Source organism: Carcharodon carcharias, chromosome 9 (genome assembly GCF_017639515.1).
Source record: "Carcharodon carcharias isolate sCarCar2 chromosome 9, sCarCar2.pri, whole genome shotgun sequence".
Taxonomy (NCBI): Eukaryota; Metazoa; Chordata; class Chondrichthyes; order Lamniformes; family Lamnidae; genus Carcharodon; species Carcharodon carcharias.
In genome coordinates this window covers 84,558,624-84,581,775 of record NC_054475.1, presented here as the reverse complement: position 1 = coordinate 84,581,775, position 23,152 = coordinate 84,558,624, and the positions used below count along the sequence as shown (strand labels likewise).

The following is a 23,152-nucleotide window of genomic DNA, read 5'->3' as shown; positions in this document are numbered from 1 at the left end:
AGTACAGGTCCAACCTACTCAACCTCTCCTCATAAGGAAATCCCTCCATACCTGGGATCAGCCTAGTGAACCTTCTCTGGACTGCCTCCAATGCCAGTATATCTTTCCTTATATAAGGGGGCCAAAACTGTTCACAGTAGGTGTGGTCTAATTAATCTCTTGTATAATTTTAGCAAGACTTCCCTATTTTTACGCTTCAGTCCCTTTGAAATAGAAGCCAACATTCCATTTGGGATTCACCTAGTTCTGTCGAAGGGCCATGAGGACTCGAAATGTCAACTCTTTTCTTCTCCGCCAATGCTGCCAGACCTGCTGAGTTTTTCCAGGTAATTCTGTTTTTGTTTTGGATTTCCAGCATCCGCAGTTTTATGTTTTTTGTTTTTATCTCTGTGTTTAATTGATTGCCACTGCTCTTCAAGAAATGCCAACCTCCTTGAAGAAGTTCTGTTCGTCTCTGCGACAAGATTTCCGTATCTCTCTTTTGCCTTGTTCACCTTCATTGCTTTCCATTTCTCTCCTGGCGCTTGACAAGGTGTTTACTAAAACCCGCTTTCACAGCCATATCTCCTTTCTCAGTGACTGTCTCCGTCTCCAAATTACCCCACGTGGATTTCACCTGAAATTCCACCCCTCATGTTTCGAAGCCACCCAGGATTACAGGTATTTCCGGGACATAAAACGTTTCTCGGACTGCTGTTCCCGTCGCATCCTGAGATCCATACTCAGTGCCATGCGCCGCCATATGAACACACCCGACTTCTCCCTCCAGCAGCACCGCCCTACTCTTTTTCAAAGCTGCGCGTGCCCCCAGTTTCATTTTATTCTTCGTCTCATCCGACGCCTCAACAAGAAACTTTTTCTCTTTCTCTCAATTGCTAAGGAATGCAAGCTCCAACAACTCATCGACACCAACACCCATCTAGGACCCTCCACCCCTGCCTGTCCCTCCGTCCCCACCCCATCTTCCAATCCCAGCCCCAGCCGTGTATTCACTATACCCCCTGACCTTCTCCTTTCCGATGCTGAACGTTCAGTGCTCAGCAAAGGACTTAGTTTCATACCCCTACGCCCTCACCTTAATGAATTTCGGGCTCGGCACGATGCTGAACTCTTCTTCCGCCGTCTTCGTCTCCGGGCTCACTTCTTTGGGCAGAAGTCCTCTCCCCGTTCAATGGATCCTTTCACCCACCTCCAATATTCTCCCTCCACCTTGACCCCTCCCTCTGGATTCTTAACTTCTCTTGATCTTTTCATTGAGAACTGTCGGCGCAACATTAGTCGTCTCAATTTCTCTGCTCCTCTCACCCATTCTAATCTCTCTCTCGCTGAACTTACTGCACTCCATTCTCTCAGGTACAACCCTGACATCGTCATCAAACCCGCTGACAAGGGTGGTGCTGTTGTTGTCTGGCGCACTGACCTCTACCTCGCGGAGGCTGAGCATCAACTCGCAGACACTTCCTCCCACATCTCCCTGGACCATGACCCCACCACTAAACATCAAGCCATTGTTTCCAGGACTGTCACTGACCTCATCTCCTCTGGAGATCTTCCTCCCACAGCTTCCAACCTGATAGTCACCCAACCTCAGACGGCCTGCTTCTACCTCCTACCCAAAATCCACAAACAGGACTGTCCCGGTAGACCGATCGTATCAGCTTGCTTCTGCCCCACAGAACTCATTTCTCGTTATCTTGACTCCCTTCTCTCTCCCCTTGTCCAGTCCCTCCCCACCTACATCCGTGATTCCTCTCACACCTTACGTCACATCAACAATTTCCAGTTCCCTGGCCCCAACCGCTTCCTCTTCACCATGGACGTCCAATCCCTCTACACCTCCATCCCCCACCAGGATGGTCTGAGGGCCCTTAGCTTCTTCCTCGAACAGAGGCCCGAACAATCCCCATCCACCACTACTCTCCTCCGTCTGGCTGAACTTGTTCTCACACTGAACAATTTCTCCTTCAACTCCTCTCACTTCCTCCAAATAAAAGGTGTGGCTATGGGTACCTGCATGGGCCCCAGCTATGCCAGTCTCTTTATGGGGTATGTGGAACATTCCTTGTTCCAGTCCTACTCCGGCCCCCTTCCACAACACTTTCTCCGGTACATCGATGATTACTTCGGTGCTGCTTCGTGCTCTCGTCAGGACTTGGAAAAATTTATTAATTTTGCTTCCAATCTCCACCCCTCCATCATTTTCACGTGGTCCATCTCTGACACTTCCCTTCCCTTCCTTGACCTCGCTGTCTCAATCTCTGGTGATAGACTATCCACCAATATCCATTACAAGCCTACCGACTCCCACAGCTACCTTGACTACAGCTCCTCACACCCTGCTTCCTGTAAGGACTCCATCCCATTCTCTCAGTTCCTTCGCCTCCGTCACATCTGTTCCAATGATGCTACCTTCAAAAACAATTCCTCTGACATGTCCTCCTTCTTCCTTAACCGAGGTTTTCCACCCACGGTTGTTGACAGGGCCCTCGACCGTGTCCGGCCCATCTCCTGCGCATCCACCCTCACGCCTTCTCCTCCCTCCCAGAAACATGATAGGGTCCCCCTTGTCCTCATTTATCACCCCACCAGCCCCCGCATTCATAGGATAATCCTCCGCCATTTCCGCCAACTCCAGCATGATGCCACTACCAAATACATCTTCCCTTCACCCCCACTGTCGGCATTCCGTAGGGATCGTTACCTCCAGGACACCCTGGTCCACTCCTCCATCACCCCCTACTCCCCAACCCCCACCTATGGCACCACCCCATGCCCACGCAAAAGATGTAACACCTGCCCCTTCACTCCCACTCTCCTCACCGTCCAAGGGCCCAAACACTCCTTTCAATTGAAGCAACATTTCACTTGCATTTCCCCCAACTTAGTCTACTGCATTCATTGCTCCCAATGCAGTCTCCTCTACATTGGAGAGACCAAATGTAAATTGGGCGACCGCTTTGCAGAACACCTGCAGTCTGTCCGCAAGAATGACCCAAACCTCCCTGTCGCTTGCCATTTCAACACTTCACCCTGCTCTCTTGCCCACATGTCTGTCCTTGGCTTGCTGCATTGTTCCAGTGAAGCCCAACGCAAACTGGAGGAACAACACCTCATCTTCCGACTAGGCACTTTACAGCCTTCCGGACTGAATATTGAATTCAACAACTTTAGGTCTTGACCTCCCCCCTCCATCCCCACCCCCTTTCTGTTTCTTCCCCCTTACTTTTGTTTTTTCCAATAAATTATATAGATTTTTCTTTTTCCCACCTATTTCCATTATTTTAAAATATTTTTAAATCTTTTATGCTCCTCCCACCCCCACTAGAGCTATACCTTGAGTGCCCTACCATCCATTCTTAATTAGCACATTCGTTTAGATAATATCACCAACTTCGACACCTATGTGTTCTTTTGTTCTGCTGTCTGTGACATTTTATGATGATCTGCTTCTATCACTGCTTTTACCTACAACCACACCACCCCCCTCCACTTCTCTCCCCCCACCCAACCCCACGCCCCCACCACCTTAAACCAGCTTATATCCCTTCCTGGGATTCGCCTAGTTCTGTTGAAGGGTCATGAGGACTCGAAACGTCAACTCTTTTCTTCTCTGCCGATGCTGCTAGACCTGCTGAGTTTTTCCAGGTAATTCTGTTTTTGTTTTGGATTTCCAGCATCCGGAGTTTTTTGTTTTTTGTTTTTATTCCATTTGCCTTCCCTATTACCTGCTGAAATTGTATGTTAGCTTTTTGTGATTCATGCACAAGGACCCCCAAATCCCTCTGTTAAGCAGCTTTCTGCAGTCTTTCTCCATTTAAATAATATTCAGCTGCTCCTCTATCCTTCCTGCCAAAATGCATAACCTCACATTTTTCCACATTACATTCCATCTTCCAAGTTTTTGCCCATTCACTTAACCTGTCTACATCCCTCTGTCATCCTCACCACTTGCCTTCCCACCTAATTTCAAACTTTCTGATAGTACATTCACTTCCCTCATCCAGGTCATTAACATACATCGCAAATAATTGTGGCCCCAGCATTGATCCCTGTGGCACTTCACTATTTTCAGGTTGCCATCCTGAAAATGCCCTTATCCCAACTCCCTGTCTTCCATTAGTTAGCCAATCCTCTGTCCATGCTAATGTACTACCCCCAACACCATGAGCTCTTATCTTATTAAGTAGCCTTATATGCAGTATTTTATCGAACACCTTTTTGAAATCCAAATATATTATACCTACTGGTTTCCCTTTATCTATCCTGCTTGTTACCTCCTCAAAGAATTCTACTTAATTTGTCAGGCATGATTTCCCCTTCATGAAGCCCTGCTGATTCTGCTTGATTATATTATGTATTTCTAAAAGCTCTGCTATTACATCCTTTATAATAGACTCTAACATTTTCCCAATGACAGATGTTAAGCTAACTGGCCTACAGTTACCTGTTTTTTGTCTCCCTCCCTTTTTGAATAAGAGTGTTACATTGGCAGTTTTCCAATCTTCTGGGACTTTTCCAGAATCTAAGGATTCTTGGAAGATTACCACCAGTGCATCCATTATCTCTGTAGCTACTTCCTTTAATATCCTAGGATGAAACCCATCAGGTCCGGGGGACTTAACAGTCTTTAGTCCCATTAATTTCCTTAGTGCTTTTTCTCTAGTGATAGCCATTGTATTTATTTCCTCCCCCCCCCCCTCCCCCAACCCGTCCGTCCGTCCGTCATCACTTTTCCCCCTTGATTATTTAGTATTTTTTAGAATGCTATTAGTGTCTTCTACTGTGAAGACTGATGCAAAGTATTTATTCAATTCCTTTGTCATTTCCTGGTTCCCTATTATTATTTCCCCAGCCTCATTCTCTAAGGGGCCTATGTTCGCTTTGGCCTGTCTTCCTTTTTATATATTTAAGGAAGCTCTTACTGCCTGTTTTTATATTACTTGTTAGTTTCCCTCAAAGTTTATTTTCTTCCTTTTTTTTTTGGTCAGTTTTTGTTGGTTTTTAAAACTTTCCCTATCCTCTGGCTTATCACTAAGCTTTGCCACGTTTAATGTTTTTTATTTCAATTTGATACTATCCTTACCTTCCTTGGTTGTTTTATCCCCTTCCTGGAATCCTTCTTTCTCACTGGAATATATCTTTGTTGTGAGTCATGAACTATTTTCTTAAATGTTTGCCATTGTTCATCAGCCTAAACCGCTAAACCCCTTTCTCAGTCCACTTTAGACAACTCTGCCCTCATGCCTTTGTAATTACTTTTATTTAGGTTTAGCACAGTTGCTTCTGACTCAAGTTTCTCACTCTCAAACTAAATGCTAAATTCTACCATGTCATGGACCTTGTTTCCTAGGGGATCTTTTACTCTGTGATCATTTATTAAACCTGCCTCATTACACATTACCAGATCCAAAATAACCTGATCCCTGGTTGGATTCTTGACATATTGTTCTAGGAAACTCTCCTGAATACACTCTTATGAATTCTTGCTCTTGGTTACCTCTGCTGATTTGATTTTCCCAATCTACATGAAGATTAAAGTCATCCATGATTATTGTACCGCATTTTTTACATGGGCTCATTATCTCCTGATTTATTCTCTGTCCTTCAGTATATTTACTTTTAGAGGGCCTATAGACTACTCCCACTAGTGCCTTTTTTCCCTTGTTATTTCTTACCTCCTCCCATATGGATTCTACATCTTCCGATTCAAGATAACTTCTTGTTATCGTACCTAGTCCATCCCATACTAACAAAGCTACCCTACCACCCTTTCCCTCCTGCCTGCCCTTTCGAAAAGTCACATACCCATGAATATTTAGTTCCCAGCTTTGATCTCCTTGTAACCATGTCTCCGTAATGGCTATAAGATCATACCCATCAACCCCTATTTGTGCTGTTAATTCATTTATTTTATTCTGAATGCTACATACATTTAAGTAAAGAGCCATTAATTTGCCTCTTTACCATTTGTTTTCCCTTTGACCTTATTTACTGCTTTTTTTATGTTTGTACACTCTGTGTCTTCCTGTCACACTCTGGGTATCATTGCCTAAATAGCTACCTTGTAATACTGCTATAGCCTTTTGCTTTGTAAACCTACGTCTCCCCTCTCCAGGACCCTCTCCTCCTCTATTTAGTTCAAAACCCTCTCTATAGCCCTAGTTATTTGATTCACCAGGACACTGGTCCCAGCACAGTTCAAGTGAAGCCCGTCCCACTGGAACAGCTCCCTTCCACCCCAGTCCTGGTGCCAGTGCCCCATGATCTGAAACCCATTCCTCCCACAACAGTCTCTGAGCCACACATTTAACTCCTTGACTTTATTTACCCGATGCCAGTTTGCCCATAGCTCAGGTAGTAATCCTGAGATTATTACATTAGAGGGCCTGCTTTTCAATTTAGCTCCTAACTGTTCAAATTCTTTCAGCAGAAACTCCTTTCTCATCCTATCAATGTCGTTGGTACCAACATGGATGACGACAACTGGATATCTCCCCTCCCAACCAAGTTCCTCTCCAGCCCTGAGGAGATATCCATAACCCTGGCACCAGGCAGGCAACACAGCCTTCTGGACTCATGCTCACGGCTGCAGAGAACAATATCTATCCCCCTAATTATACCGTCCCCTTACCACTATCACATTCCTATTTTCCCCCCACCAGTTGAATCGCTTCCTGTACCACAGTGCCATGGTCAGTTCGCTCATCCTCACTGTAGTCACTGCTTTCATCCAAACAGTTTGCACAAACCTTGTAACTGCTGGACAGTTGCAGGGGCTGAGGACCCTCAAACACTATCCTATGGGTCCCCATACCTGTTTGATCAAAGACCAAATTTAAATGACCTAATCTGAGGGATGCGACTGCCTTCTGGAGCAAAGTTTCCAGGTAACTTTCCCTCTTCCTGATGTGGCACAATGTCTGCAGCTCAAACTCCAGCTCCTTAATTCGGATCTGAAGTTCGTTGAGCTGCAATCTTGATCAGCTTGGTGTCCGGCAGCAACAGATCACCCATCCTGCCAACACTAACTTATTCTATTTAATTTATTAATTAATTACTCTGGTATTCGCACTCTTTACACCTTATTGAAATTAATAGTTTAAAACCGGTATCGATCTTATACTTAAAAACTATTTTTAAGAAAAAGGGAGGAAAAAAGACTACAGATCTAAACACAAACTGAAGACCTTACTTTTACTTTAAAAACTAGAAATACTCCCCAATCCTAACCACCAATCAGCTGCTTTCCTTGCACTCACGTCATGTTATGGTTCGTGACGTCACTCTGCTGCTAGTCTCACATGAAGTCTCTTCGCTCTCCATGCTCTTCTTAAAATGAACTCTCCCCATCTCCACATTTTTTTTAAAATTAAGTCTCCCCGCTCTCCCCACTTTTTTTAAAAAAATGAAAACTCTCTCCGCTCTTTTTCAAATGAAGTCTCCCCGCTCTCTCCGCATTTTATTTAATGAACTCTCTCCGCTCGCCGCACTCTTTTTAAAATGAAGTCTCCCTGCTCTCCGCGCTCTCTTTTAAATAAAGTCTTCCCGCTCTCTTTTAAATGATGTCTCTTCCCGTTCTCCCTTCTCTCTTTTAAATGAACTGTCTCCGCACTCTTTTTAAAATGAAGTCTCCCCGCTCTCCGCGCTCTTTTTTAAACAAAGTCTCCCTGCTCTCTTTTAAATGACGTCTCTCCCCGCTCTCTTTTAAATGAAGTCTCCCCGCTCTCCGTACTCTTTTTTTAGATGAAGTCTGCCCGCTCTCTGTGCTCTTTTTTAAATAACGTCAATTTTCAGCACAACATCCTGCTGTGAATGACTGTACTCTGTAATGAAGTTTGTAAAGTCGAAACATCGTGCAACCCTTACAAATGAACACCTAAGAGAGCTCCTTCATACAGCATTGACAACATATCAGCTAATTTTCAAAGATTTACTGCCCGAATGGAGACCCACAAGGTCTCGACTAGCAGTAATTAGCCTGTGTAAAGTTTGTTCATGTCTAGAGGCACTCAAACATGTGAAGATTATCATATGCGGCTCTTAAGATCAGTAAGTTTGGCCACCACTGTTAGAGGAATTTGGAAATTACCATACACTTAAAATTCACCATTTTCTGTCCTACGCAGATCGATTGTTTTTCCCCTGAATCTAACCTCTCATCAGAAACCTGGGACTTCAGTTTGTGAGCCATCCTGATTACTGTTTTAGTTATCCCATGTGTGTTTCTGGCCCATATTTAGCAGGTACACATGGAAAATATCCCCCTCCACGACCCCCACCCCATCCACAAACACAGTACGTATGTGTCCTGCTCTATCACTGGGTTGTGTATGACCACAACTGATATTATGGCTGAACAAGCCAGACCACAGAGTAAAGTCTGTCTCGCTGATCATAAATCTTTTTATTATTGCGAAAACCAGGAGGAAGGGCTCTTCACCTCAACAGCATAAAACTCCAGTAACACCTTTAGATTTTTAAAAATTAAAAGTGTATTAAAAAGGAAAAACATCTTTTAAGCACACAAGATAAAAGTTACACAGTTAAAACAGTCTTACAAAACAACCCCCAAAAAACATGCTTAATCAAAAGTGCACAACTAAATTACCTTTCTGGCAACAACTCTTTATAGATTTTTAACCATAAAAATCCAGTAAATATTCTCCAAGTCAAGGAATTGTTGTCACTTAAATAAAGGTATACCTCACTACTTCTCAGGCACTTCCACTCTGATGTAGGATTCCAAAAGAAGGTTCAGAAACAAACTGTTTCCTAAAACAAAGACTCTCTGAGCTTAACACTGCACGGCTGCTTCCAATTCAAAACTTCCCCAGTTTTTCAGCATCCTCACACACAAAGAAGCTGGTCTTCAGTGAGCTCCCCCCAGCAACCCTCTACAGTTAAATGCCCCTTTCCTTAAATATTTTTTTCACCTTTCATCTCGGGTTCCATTGTCCTCAAACATCTCCATGAAACTCAATTTTCCAAATATAAAAATCTTCCATGTTTTCTATTCTGCCCCTACTTTCTGCCTCAATAAAATTTAATATATCTTCCCCTGTTTACCCATGGAACCCCTGTAAGATGCAAATGTTCCTTGCCACCTCTGAACTCCCCATTTGAAAATTCAACAGAAATTCAACTGAAAAATTAATTTCCCAACTTATCTCAAAATGCACATTTCAGATCCAACCTACTTACTTTTAACTCAAGCTCACCGTAGCCTCTCATTACAAATGCACAAACCTAACTCCTTTCATCTCTTAGACCTCACAGACAACCTGCCTCTAGAAACCTTCCCCCTGTTTAATTAATCCTGGACACACACATACCCACAGCTTTCTACACAAACAACATAATCACAGAAATATAAAAATATACATCTCTCATCACAATTGTCAACTCACATTCCTGTCTGAAACCATTTTGAAGTACTGTACCAACTAGTGTGCTGTTGGTAGATGCAGCCCTACTGTAAAGGGCACTTAGTTTGACGCCGGACTAGGGTTCTGGTTGGTGGTCCAGGAATATGGTGTCCAATGGCTTGGAGTGGTTCAGCCCATGTTTTCTATGCCACCTCCCTCTCAGTGCTGCAGGACTCTGGCCATCCCTCCTGCACTCCCAGTTCACAGGAATCACTCACCGGAATGCACTTTCCTCAGAGACTAAACATTAACAATTCATTAGCTTGTCCAGTTAATCAAATCAAAAATGCCCCTTGTGTTAAAATCCCCATTGACCCCTGTCTGTGAAGAGAGAGTTGAAGTGCCAAATAATTCGAAGCTATCAGGACAGGAATGTAAGTTAAGTAACATGCTTCACAGATATGGGCCACTGTGATGTGTTCTTTATTTTTGATAAATATGTGAAGACATGATTAAGTAATTGAATTAAGGAATGGGCCTGGTCTTAACGACACCTTACTGCAAAATAATGTAATCTATTGTTTTCTTTGAAGCCTCATGCCAAATGTGTGTGTCCACTACCATTTAGGAAGTTGAATAAACATGGATGTTAAAGGCACAAATATCCGTGAGTTCCTATTGTTAGATCCTTGTGCTTTCATGCAGTTAGGTATAGGCTAATGAGAGTCAATTCACTTGGGAGCATGGTGCTCAAACCCATTACTGAAGTGTCAGATACCTGAATTTATATTGCGCCCTGCAACTTACCAGGAACAACGAATAAAACCTTGGGAGATCTGCTAATTCCAAATAAAATACTTTGGTTTATTGGATATCCAGAGTATTCCAGACATAATGGCCAGGATTTTCACTCTGCATTGGGTAGTTGGAGTCTGGAAATCTCCACACTGGCCATGCCCACCTCAGGAGAAACCCACCCAGATGAAGAAATCTTCACTCTGGGAGGCACAGGGTGTGGGATCGAATTGGTCCAGCTGCCCTGGACACAGATATGAGGCGGCCACAGGGTGTGGGATCGAGTTGGTCCAGCCGCCCTGGACACAGATGTGAGGCGGCCACAGGGGCTCCTGAGGTGGCTAGTTAAAATACCTGGCTCAGTTCTCTGAGACTTTGTCCCAATTATTTTGTTAAATATTAGGCCCTCCAGGCTCTCACACCCACTCAGCCCCAACCCCCTACCTGTGCTCCATCCATGCCAACCCATCCCCAGTGGCTCCCTCCTACCCTCTATATCAATGTAATGCCAACTGAAGTGAACCCTAAGGCCCCTTACAGCCCATGCCAACTTAATGCCAATTCATACCTGCTCAGGCCAACCCATCCTCCATGCCAAATCACCTAGTATCCATGATGATCAGAGCTCAGGATCCATGTTGAGATGAAATAAAATAAAGGTCCAAATATCTATCACAGCCATTGCTATGGTTAAGAAATACTCATATTCATCAAAGCTGATTGAAAACAGTTAAATCCCCTGAAGTACTTAATCCCTTTTAAAATCAAACCAACTTATACTCATAACACTAACAACACCAAAGAGAGCTGATCTTTTAATAACCTGTTTGGACTGTTATCCAAACTGTGAACTTAGGATCCCTTACTAAGATAAGGATAGGTGTGGAAAGCAACCAAGCATTAATAATAACATAATGATAGCCCTTGGGCTAATGTCAACAAATAGCTATTGTAACTGCCAGAACAGTTTTTTCAACTCTTATTGACATAGCCTATTTTTTGAAAAGCATAAAGGACTGGGGATTTAAATAACTTCACAGCTTGATTTTCTTTTACTTCTCACAAACCGAGGCAAGCTGTTTTTCTTTAAAGTTTTAAAGGTTTGGGGATTTAAAGAATTTCACAGTTCAATAATTCTACAGACCTTAACCACCATTCAAGAGCCTGAGTTTGAGTTTTCCTCATGTATGAGTCACACCTTCCATAAGTCAAGCCATTCAGGATCTCAGTTTCTGGCCCTTCTTTAACAATTCTAAAGGGTGAAATTCAACTTCAGCCAGGGTGCAAAATGGAGCAGGTCAGCCCCAAGTTACACACCAAACCCAATTCTCCACAATAGCAAGGAAATAGGGCGGGGTGTATCATTGGCGATTTGATCTGCTACCACCCATCTCTGTAACATTCAGCCTTGGTTCAGTGATAGCCCTCTCATCTCTGAGTAAGAAGGTTATGGGTTCATGCCCCACTCCGGAGACAGAATCTATGCTGACACTCCTGTGCTACACTGTTGGAGGAGCCACCTTTCAGATGTGACATATGAAACTGAGGCTCCATCTGTTCTCTCAGCTGGGCATAAAAATCCAACAGCACCACTTTGAAGAAGAGCAGGGAAAGGTTCTCCCAGGTATATAACCAACATTTATCTGTCACCCAGTGCCTAAAATGTGATATCTGGCCATTATCATATTACTGTTTTTTGAGATCTTGCTAAATGCAAATTGGCTGCCAGCTTTCCTACATTACAACAGTGACTATATTTTTGATATAACTAATTAGCTGTGAAGTGTTTTGGGATGTCTTTGTTAATGTCTTGTCAATTACATTGTTAAGGTTAAGTGAAACGGGTGATGTGTATGAATTGTCTTTGAGCAAATAGCTGATTTGAGTTCGTTCAAGTTGAGTGGAATGCCTGAAGTGGTGGCTGCGGTGAAGGGCAGTACAAAGCGTTGAAGCAGTTACTGACAAAAGTCACGAAGAAGCAGAGGAAATCTCGCAAGCAGAGCTATTCTGCTTAGTGTACAGGGGGCTGACTCAGGTCCGCCCTTCCACCAGGATCTCATCCAAGGCCATGAGTGTCATGAATTCCTTCATTGTCAACATTTTCGAACGCATCACCACCGAGGCCTCACACCTATTCACTACAGCAAGCGCCACACCATCTTGGCCAGGGAGATCCAGAGCGCCGTCCGCCTCATGCTGCCAGGGGAATTGGCCAAACATGCCATCTCCGAAAGCACCAAAATGGTCACCAAATACACCAACTCTGCTTAGGTCAACCATTCCGAAGATTATAAATAGGGACAGCTAGGCACTGGGTTGTGTGTGAGGAGAGCTGTGACACTGAACAAGTCAAGAAGCTCTCTCAATAAAGAAAATCTCTGTGTCTTGGTTTTGGCTTCAGCAATCGGCTTGGATCATCCTGTGAACAGTCCTGAGGTTGTGAAAGGCCCCAGTGAAATGCCAGTCTTTATTTAATGTGATTATAATAAGTTTAACCTATTGTGTAAAAAGAGGACAACTTGTAACTTTCTGCAAAAGAGTAAATTGTCACAGAAAGTTACTGTTCAATTTGCGTATTGAGTTATTTCACCTGCTAAGTGGGTATATCCCAGAGAGGCCTATAAAAACAACTATTATTGGAAAATAAAAACAGAATTATCTGGAAAAACTCAGCAGGTCTGGCAGCATCGGCGGAGAAGAAAGGAGTTGAGGTTTCGAGTCCTCATGACCCTTCAACAGAACTGAGTGAATATTAGGAGAAGGGTGAAATATAAGCTGGTTTAAGGTGGGGGGAGAGAAGTGTGGGGGGGTGTGGTGGTGTGGTTGTAGGGACAAGCAAGCAGTGATAGGAGTAGATAATCAAAAGATGTCACAGACAGAGGAACAAAGAGGTGTTGAAGGTGATGATATTATCTAAATGAATGTGCTAATTAAGAATGGATAGCAGGGCATTCAAGGTACAGAGAGGTCAAGGAAGGGAAGGGAAGTATCAGAGATGGACCATGTGAAAATGATGGAAGGGTGGAGATTGGAAGCAAAATTAATAAATTTTTCCAAGTCCTGACGAGAGCATGAATTCCAAGTAGGCACTTTACAGCCTTCCAGACTGAATATTGAATTCAACAACTTTAGATCTTGAACTCCCTCCTCCATCCCCAACCCCCTTTCCGTTTCTTCCCCCTTCCTTTTGTTTTTTCCAATAATTTATATAGATTTTTCTTTTCCCACCTATTTCCATTATTTTTAAATCTTGTATGCCCTGCTAGCCTTTCCACCCCACGCGCACTAAAGCTGTACCTTGAGTGTCCTGCCATCCATTCTTATTTAGCACATTCGTTTAGATAATATCATCACCTTCAACACCTCTTTGTTCCTTTGTCTGTGACATCTTTTGATTATCTGCTTCTATCACTGCTTGCTTGTCCCTACAACCACACCACCCCCTCCCCCCACTTCTCTTACCAACCCCCCCCCCCCCCCCCCACACACACACACACCTTAAACCAGCTTATATTTCACCCCTCTTCTAATATTCACTCAGTTCTGTTGAAGGGTCATGAGGACTCGAAACGTCAACTCTTTTCTTCTCTGCCGATGCTGCCAGACCTGCTGAGTTTTTCCAGGTAATTCTGTTTTTGTTTTGGATTTCCAGCAATCGCAGTTTTTTGTTTTTATCATTGGAAAATGTCTGCTAAATGGTGTAAGAGGAGGTTGGTTATGGGGTTATATATTTTTGAATGAATCCAAGTTCTGGTGGCAGCAGCAGGAGTTCTGGTGAGTTAAGTGAGTGGGAAGGTTGGGATTTGCATTGTTGTTGGGTGTGTATTTAATCAGGGCGAGCCTGTGCAAACACAGAAACCAACAGCACATTTTATGAGCTGTAAACGACATGGGGATTTGGATGTTTAATGTTGCAGTTATTCTTCTCTTTTCACACGGGGGTCTTTTTTGGAAATATTTTCACAGGATTGAAATGCTCTATGCAGCCAGGAACAAAATAAGGGTGAAGATCTGCTACCTAATGATCGGTTTGACAGTTGTGGCTTGCCTTGTGATGGTGGTCTCAGGAAAGAAGGTAAATAGATCACTGACCTGTGTCCCGAGAGATTACTCAATCTACCTGCTATTTAATCATTTTTATTCCCCCCAGCACAACCCACACTCCCCACCCCTTCTCTTAAGGATAATATTAAGGAGAGTTTATATTTATTATATTCTATGATCTAGTTTCAAGATAGCAATCTCCATGATGGGGTTCAAATCCCTTTTGTGCTACTGTTAATCCAGGAACCGAGGGTATAATGCCTGGGTGGGTACGGCATGAAATGGGGAGTGGGTGAGCGGTGAGGGTTAAAGGGTTTAACAGCTTTTTAAATAACTGGGTCCAAGGTCCCAGAGTACTGAGGTGGGCCTTCTCTCCAACCTGCCTCTGCACTTGCCTGCCCATGGCCACCTCCAATCTGTCTCTGGGGCCGGCGAACCTGACTCAGTCCTGCCCACCCCCTTCCCCGGAACGAAAAGTGCGTGTGACAGGCCCATTTATATCAAGGTGCGACTGTCAAGTTGGAAAATTTCCTGACCCAAGCTACTCACCTCAGTAGCAAAAATCTGGCCCTTAGAGTGTGCAACTTGCCTGCCACATTTCCTGCATTACAGCAGACACAAGGGAACATCAACAGCTGAACGTTCCCCTCCAAGTCTTTCACCATCCTGACTTGGAAATATATCGCCGTTCCTTCACTGTCACTGAATCAAAGTCCTAGAACTCCCTCCCTAACAGCACTGTGGGTGTACCTACACCACATGTTGTCCAGGCCTTGCTGCATGTGGACACACTCAGTATCTGAGGAGATGCGAATGATGCTGAACATTGTGCAACCATCAGCAAACATCCTTATGGTGGCCTTATGGTAGAGAGAAGACCATTGATGAAGCAGCTGAAGATGGTTGGGCTGAGGACACTACCCCAAGGAACTCCTGCAGTGATGTCCTAGAACTGAGATGACTGACCTCCAACAACCACAACCATCTTCCTTTATTCTCGGTATGACTCCAACCAGTGGAGAGTGAGCTGATGGGAGTGGGGGAGAGGTGAAGGACTGGTGAGAGCGGAGAGGGGGCTGGTGAGAGCTGGGGGCGTAGGGCTGGTGAGAGCGGGGGGGGTGGGGGGGGTGGTTAGTGCTATTAATAATCACTCAGTGAAAGAATTATCTTTGATGTGCACCTCCAATCACCCAGTTTGGCTCTCCTGGCCTCTTCCTCCGCCTTGTTGTAAATGGTGGGAACACAATGAAAATGACTTTGATCCACAGTGGCAATAAGAGACTCCCAGCAATCTCCCAGTCGCTGCCTGAGAAATAGGGGACAAATGGCTGAAGTATGGGGAGATAGAAAACAGGACTGGGTTAAAAGATTAAACTAAAGGTTGATCCCATAAAATACAGGACAGTTGATCACCCTGCCATACTGTGCTGGACTATACTAAGTACAGGCATTTTGTGCTGTACTGTATACACCTGACAGATCAAAAGGCCAGGCAAAAGGAATGAGTCAAAATACACTTCAATATCTCTCTAATGGGTCTATAGTTCCCACAAGTGAGTCTCTAATGGGTCTTAATTTGATGCATTGAAGCAAAATTGAATGCAATTTATGCTGGAACTCCCAAACCTTCAATATCTGTGAATATTTGTTATAGTCATGTTCAACAAATTGATTTTTTGTTGTAGAGTATGTTCTGTGTGATACCAGAAAGAACAGCAATCTGGGTGGTTAGGTACTAATCAGTGTGTATATCACGTTAAGTGTGCTGTTTTAAATCCTTTCTCTTTCTGATGAGGAGAAAATAAAAGAACCCAAGATTATTTGTAGTACTAATGGTGGGAGCGCAGAATAAGGGGCTGTCATGTTCCAGCTCTACCATGAATTGAAAATTCTGAATACTACCTTAATAACAATGAATGAGGGATGGTGGAGAGAGTTAGAGGTGCCAGGGGAACTGGGACACGGAGCCAGATGCAAAATACCAGGCCAATAAATTCTAGTAACAAGACTAGTTTGGGAAGAAGGCCAGTCCCTATGGAATTGAGTAAAGATGAATTGGGGTGAGAGAATTTGCTAAATCACTGGGTTTTTGTAGCCTTTTGCCAGCAAGGACACCTATAATACACATATCTGACATTCAGCAGCCGTCATTGGTGCCACGAGATCTGATGTTACTGAAACAGATGGTTCCAGCTAGGCAGAAATGCCCACCTCTTTGTCTTGAAACTTAGAGAGATGGAAGGAGATTTGAAACTTACCATTGATCACCCTGAGGGGAACAGTAAACACTGGGGATGTTGCAACAAGCTGCAACTATGGAAGCGTAGTACTATATTCAGGAAGAAGAGCATAATGATATTGAGGAAATACAGATTCATTAGAGAATTATGACCAGAAGTTACAGTCCATCAGAGAATCACCTTTGGGAATTGCAGACCATTAGTCACACCTGAGAATTAGAATCCATTAGAGTCACTCCTGGAAATTACAGTCCATTAGAGAGTCACTCCTGGAAATTACAGTCCAATAGAGAGTCACTCCTGGCAATTACAGTCCATTAGAGTTGTACCTGGGAATTACAATCCATTAGAGTCATACCTGGGAATTAAAGCCCATTAGAGAGTCACACCCAGGAATTACAGTCCATTGGAGAGTTGCACCTGGGAATTACAGTCCATTAGAGTCACACCTGGGAATTACAGTCCATTAGAGAGTCACACCTGGGAATTACAGTCCATTAGAGTCACACCTGGGAATTACAGTCCATTAGAGAGTCGCACCTAGGAATTACAGTCCCATTATAGAGTGACCTTGGGAATTATGGACCCATTATAGAATAACCCCTTTTTATAGTCCATTAGCAAGTCATATCCAGGAATTACTTCAGAGATTCTGACCCAGGAATGGCGACAACTACTGCATTTGTTTGATATAGAATAACATCCTGAGATGCTTCACAGAAGTGTAATCTAAAGAATAGACATTGAGCTAAGGGAAATAATCACAGGGCTGCAAAAATGCTTGCTCAAAGAAGTGATTATTAAGAATGGCCTTAAGCAAGGTAGAGAGGTGGAGAAATAGAATTATCAGATAGAATTATCAGATTGTGAGGCCCAGGCAATTGAATGCACAATGATGGGGCAAAGGGAGTGAGGGTGCAGAAGGGGCCAGAGTTAGAAGAATAGAGAGTGTGGCTTTGTATTGAAGGATTGATGAAGGTTACAGAAATGGGGAGAGGTGAAGAAATTTAATAACAAGGATGACCACTTTAAATTTAAAGCATTTGAGCAGTGGGAGCCAATATAAGACCGGAAAAGACGGGTGACGGGTCAGCAGGATAGGACACGGACATAATAGTTTTGGTTGCACTGAGGTTGCAGAGTACAGGGTGACGATCAAACAGGAGAGCTTTGTTCTTATTCTCTCATGGGACGTTGGCTGGCATTTATTGCCCATCCCTAATTGTCCATGAGAAGGTGATGGTGAGCTGCCTTCTTGAACCGCTGCAGTCCATGTGGTGTAGGTACACCCACAGTGCTGTTAGGGAGGGAATTCCAGGATTTTGACCCAGTGACAGTGAAGGAACGGGGATATATTTCCAAGTCAGGATGGTATGTGGCTTGAAGGAGAACTTCCAGGTGGTGGTGCATTACTTCCAATAATTGAATGTTCAGGAAGAATGAGTCTAAAGCTAGCCTGTACCTTTTAATCAGGTTTATTTCCAAGACAACAAAGTAAAGTCACAGGCTCTCCCAGTTCCTTGTAGACACCTAGAGTGAACTGGTTTATATATTTGTGCAATGATTCCCTAATCCTTCCCCAACTGGGGACAGCTATGCTTAATTACCAACTTTAAGCATGTATTCGATAGTGGCACAATTTCAACATTAGCGTAGTGTTTCTATGCATCTGCTGCCCTTATCCTTCTAGGAGGTAGAAGTTGCGGGTTTGGAAGGTGCTGAAGGAGCCTGAGAGTTGCTATGGTGTATCTTGCATATGGTATACACTGTTGCCACTGTGCATCAGTGCTAGAGGGAGCTAATGTTTAAGGTGGTGGATGGGTGCCATTCAAGTGGGCTGCTTTGTCCTGGATGGGATTGAGCTTCTCGAGTGTTGTGGGAGCTGCACGCATCCAGGCATGTGGGGAGTATTCCATCACACACCTGAATTGTGCCTTGTAGATAGTGGGCGGGCTTTGGGGACTCAGGAGGTGAGTCACTCACCACAGGATTCACAGGCTCTGACCTGCTCTTGTACCCACTGTATTTATATGGTTGGTCCAGCTCAGTTTCTGGTCAATGGGTAACCCCCAGGATGTTGATAGTGGGGGATTCAGAGATGGTAATGACATTGAATATCAAGGGGAGATGGTTAGATTCTCTCTTGTTGTAGATGGCCATTGCCTGGCACTTGTGTGGCATGAATATTGCATGCAACTTATCAGCCCAAGCCTGAATGTTGTCTAGGTCTTGCTGTGTATGGGCACGTTGGTGTGCTGCATCAGTGTGTCAAATGTAGAGTGATAGAGGTGTTGGTGGAGGCATGGAGTTGAGTGTAACAGTGTGGTAGCAAAAAAATAAGCCTTGCTAGAGATGCTGTGGTTACAGTCTAATGGATAAGACTGGATCCAAACAAGTGCAGTCCTACTGAGCCTACTGAACAATGGGGGAGAGGAGTTGGAGGTGGATAGTGTTGTCAGCCATGCTAAAGGCTGCTGAGGTTGAAGAAGAATAATGCATCATAGTCACCTTCGCTTTTCAGTGTCAGTGCTGTCATGGGGACTGAAACCTGAATACAGATTCAAAGATGGATTTTAATGCAAGATCTGCATGGATTTGAGAGATGACAACATGTTTGAGGATTTTGGGAGAAAGAGACATTGCGATGGAGTGATAGTCAGCGTGGGCCAAGGGTTTGAGGGTGAATGTTTTGGCTAGGTGGATTGGATGGGGGTGCTGAAGATGGTTTTGACAAGGGGTAGGGCAATAGTGCCCAAGGATGGGGATGTTCCATAGCCCCATTTAACTGAAATCCATAATCAAGAAACTAACTATTGATCATCAGAAACAAAATGGAAGACTATCTGTATGAAAATAACTCAATAAATAGTGAACACTCTGGCTTTCGAAGGAGTAGATTTTCTTTCATCAATGCGATGACTTTTTTCCCCAAGTTAACAAGGGGAAGCTCTATGGCCTGGTCTATCCACACTGCCAAAAGATTTTTAATAAACACTTGAAGTGATGTAGAATCCTGGAGCTGAATTGTCATTCAGGGATAGGGAAAACGACATGGGGGCTAATTCTCGGTCCCAACCCCACAAGACATGGTCTAGACATGCCCAACGCTAAATGGAAATGAGTCAACTAAAGGTCAGGGAGCAGGCTGGCCATCTAATCAGGGAGGGTGATTGGACAGTCGTGCTGGGGGGTCCAATAAGAGACCCTCTGGCACTCTCAGATTGGCAGCTAGCCGGCTGATCTGAAGATGGAGGCAGTGAGGGAGAAGGCCAGGAAAGTTTTTATGGTTTTTAAAGTGAATACAGCTGCCTGTGCACGATTCTCAAGATCCAACCCCCGCAGCTGTGGCCCGGTGGCCACTATGGATAAGTGGGTTGGGGGCCTTCACAGCCTCTCACCGCCTATTGCACCGTGTCCAATATGTTATCACTTTAAAGACCATAAAAGCTTCCCTGACCTCTCTCACTGCCTCCATCTTCAGAACAGCAACTCTCACCTCAGCCGGTTAGCTGCCAATCTGAGAGTGCTGGACTGGACATGTTTAGTCAGCAGGGCAACAAGGCTTTAACAGGTCCCTTAATTAAACTAATTTGTCGAGAATAGGATACCCTCCTTTTGCCAGCGGGTAGCCAATCTAACCCCAATCCTGCCCTGGCTTTTTGGAAATGATTCAGAGTCAAGATCATGGCAGAGAACTGGCAGGCTCACCCACCTCCAACCCCCATCCCGACCTCAAGTGAAAATTCGTTCCCTGGTTTCACTGCAAGGTTGTCAAATTTGCAAATAGCACCAAGCTAACGCGTAGTTGGAGAAGGCAACCTGGACTGACCACTGGCAAAAAAACATTTAATATGGACAAATGGAAGGCGTTATGTATTTCAAATAGAAATAAAAGATGCAGATATTACAGAAACAAGACAACTGGCCCAGGGGAACGTTGAAAGAGATATATTGGAGGATTAATTTATTCACCATTCATAGTGAGATTACAATAATAAAGTGAATATTGATCAGGTTATACACCCCAATGAGTTTTGGATTCATGTTGAAAATCTGCAGTTGGGGCACAGAGTTCTGCTTGCTTCAATGTAAGAAAGCCATCCTAGCTTCAAGGGGAGCTTGTAGGAACAACTTCGTAAGTAAAGGGTCTTCAACTTTGAATAACCTAGAAGAAACATATCACATTGTAGATAGGATGTAGAATATTCATGAGATGTGGCCAGCATTTATCCAGAGGGCATTTAAGTGTCAACTACATGACAGCAGATTTCCTTTCCTAAAGGACATTAGTGAACCAGATGGGTTTTTACAACAGTCAGACTTTTAAATCCAGATTTTTAATTGGATTCAAATTTCACCACCTGTTGTGGTGGGATTTGAACCTGGGCCCCCAGAGCATTGTCTGGGTCTTTAGAATACTAGTCTAGTGACAATACCACTATGCCACCACCTCCCTCTATAGGATAGAATAAGCAAACCTTTCAAATGTGATGGTGATGCAGGATGTCACAGGATCAAGGTCAGTTTTGTGAAGGACAGTTTTGAACACCATACAAAAAGCAACACCTTACGCAGGATAATCAACAGCCCAGGATTTCTGAGAACATAGATTTACCCCAGGAACAACTAGATATTATAACAGAATGGAGGCTTTAATGGAAAGGCTGACATCCTGGAAGTAAGGGATCAAATGCATTGAAGAGTGTTCTTCGACTGAAGATATTGGTCAGTATTTTCTTCTTCGTTCCTGTCTAAAATCAGGTGGTATTATAATGGAGAATAAAGGAAAATGCAGGTGGGGTGGCCTGCTGCCACTTCACCGCCTGGCCTCGAGTTCCTTCTTCTGCCCCCCTCCCCCCCCCCCCACCTTTCCTACCTGGAAAATCTTCTAAGCACATCCCTAGAGCATTTCCCTACATTCTATCCCACTTAATGCTGCTTCCCAGGGTTGCCATGGAGAGGGTGGTGATGGTCTATGGAAGTAACAATAATGCCGCTATGATGTTAAAGGGCCTTGCTGTGCCCTCTGCTCCCCCCAGTATGACTTCAAACACAGTCCTGGTGTTAGCCAAGCTCTTCAGTGGTACAGCTGCTCCAACCTTGGGTGTTCTTTCCCCTTTAAGGCCCCTCGTTGGTCATTGTGCTGCACACCACACCACCTTGGGCTCCACCTTGACAGTGGGTATCTCTTCTTCCCCACCCACCCCGTGATGACTCCTCACATCTCAGCTCTGACGATGTTCATCCAATCTGAAGAGGCAATCTCACATTAACCATCCTCTGTGCCAGTCTTTTTATCTCAAATTCTAAATCTGAAGTATTTTGCTTTCTTGTATAATTTATCCCTTTTTAAAACCAAGTTGGCCTCCTGCAGTCTTTTTCAGTTTTAATCAAAGTGAAAACCATGACTATCCTATTAGTTCAAGTTAAAACACAACAGCCGGTGAACCACGCGAGTAAACCACACTCCAAGGAAATGAGTTGGGGCTGGGTTGGATTCGGAGGGCAGGAGGAACCCCCCCCCACACACACACACACACACACACACCATGCCCCAATTCCACCCAAAAGAGCAGAAGCCTTGCCATCCTGTGGTCTTGAGTTTGTGATTTCTGAGGAGGCTTCTCTGGGGTATTGTTTGCTTATTATCGGAAAATTCCTAAAACAAAGCTTGTTCACAACATTTTGCGTCCCTACAGTCCGCTGAATTTTACATTCTTTCTATTTTTTTATTGTAGGCTTTCAAACAGCACGATAACCTCACCAAATGGAACCTAGAGAAAAAAGCCAAATTGAAGGAGCAATTTGAACAAGAGCACGGGCTGGTCGCAGGAAAGGCACAGTAACAGGGATAAGACTAACTGTGTCAGTTATTCCGTCCCTATCAGTGGGGCAGAATGGTTGAAGTTGAGCAAGCAGCCTTATCAATGACAGGTTCTGAAACACGTCAGCTCATAGTTGGGACAACCAGGACTGGTATATTAGTACTCAACAATTTCTTCAGTGCTTGTCCTGCAACATGAACAGATTCACCTTAATTTCCATGTTCAACGCTTTAGCACTTCAAAATTATTTTTCTGAAATAAGGGATTAGGATTTTCCCATTAATGTTTTGATTGTCACATTAGACCAGATTATTATTGAGCATAAACATTTGAGGTCATCAGTGAAGTTCTTGTTCACTGTTTAAAGCAGAGCTGTTAACTCATTCCACAGAATAATATTGGCACTGATAGCAGACTAGAGAATTTGGAACATATTTTCAGGGTTTGTGTGTCCTTGGCATGGACATTCAGACCACACCCATGTTAAATTATTAGCCTCATTATGTTGGCATTTGTGCAGCTAGTGGGCAGGATTTTCCGACCCACCCCCCCACCACTGCCGGGATCATCCGGACCAGCCGAAAGTCAATGGACTTTTGGCTGGGCTGCGGCATCCCCTGTGGCAGGGCCGGAAAATCCTGGCCAATGACCTCTAGTGCTCTATTTCAGCACATCCAACACTGTCCTCCCACACAGGGAAGTCATTCTTTAATTGCGAGAGTTGGCCTTTAAGGCTTTATGTATATCATGCTTTAAGTAGTACTGTTAAATCAATTTAATATTTGTAGCAGATTCTAGTTTGATAGTTCTTGTGAATATCTGAATAAAGTGTTATCTGTATCTCATTGTCTGAATGTCTTTCAAACGTAAATTTACTTTGTTT

General features: G+C 43.9%; 1 protein-coding gene and 1 long non-coding RNA gene across 2 annotated transcripts in view; one reads left to right on the top strand and one right to left on the bottom strand.

The window, feature by feature from the left end:
• Window positions 1-23,109, top strand: part of LOC121282566 (protein FAM162B-like) — a 36,842-nt gene extending 13,733 nt beyond the window's left edge. Inside the window, exons 3-4 of the mRNA XM_041196313.1 lie at window positions 14,127-14,235; window positions 22,183-23,109. Of these exons, the coding sequence (XP_041052247.1) occupies window positions 14,127-14,235; window positions 22,183-22,290 (217 nt within the window). The 3' untranslated portion in view covers window positions 22,291-23,109. The remainder of the gene's footprint in view (window positions 1-14,126; window positions 14,236-22,182) is intronic.
• LOC121282567 overlaps window positions 20,310-23,152 on the bottom strand; it is a 32,754-nt gene continuing 29,911 nt past the window's right edge. Inside the window, exon 3 of the long non-coding RNA XR_005944078.1 lies at window positions 20,310-20,609. This is a non-coding gene — a long non-coding RNA (uncharacterized LOC121282567). The remainder of the gene's footprint in view (window positions 20,610-23,152) is intronic.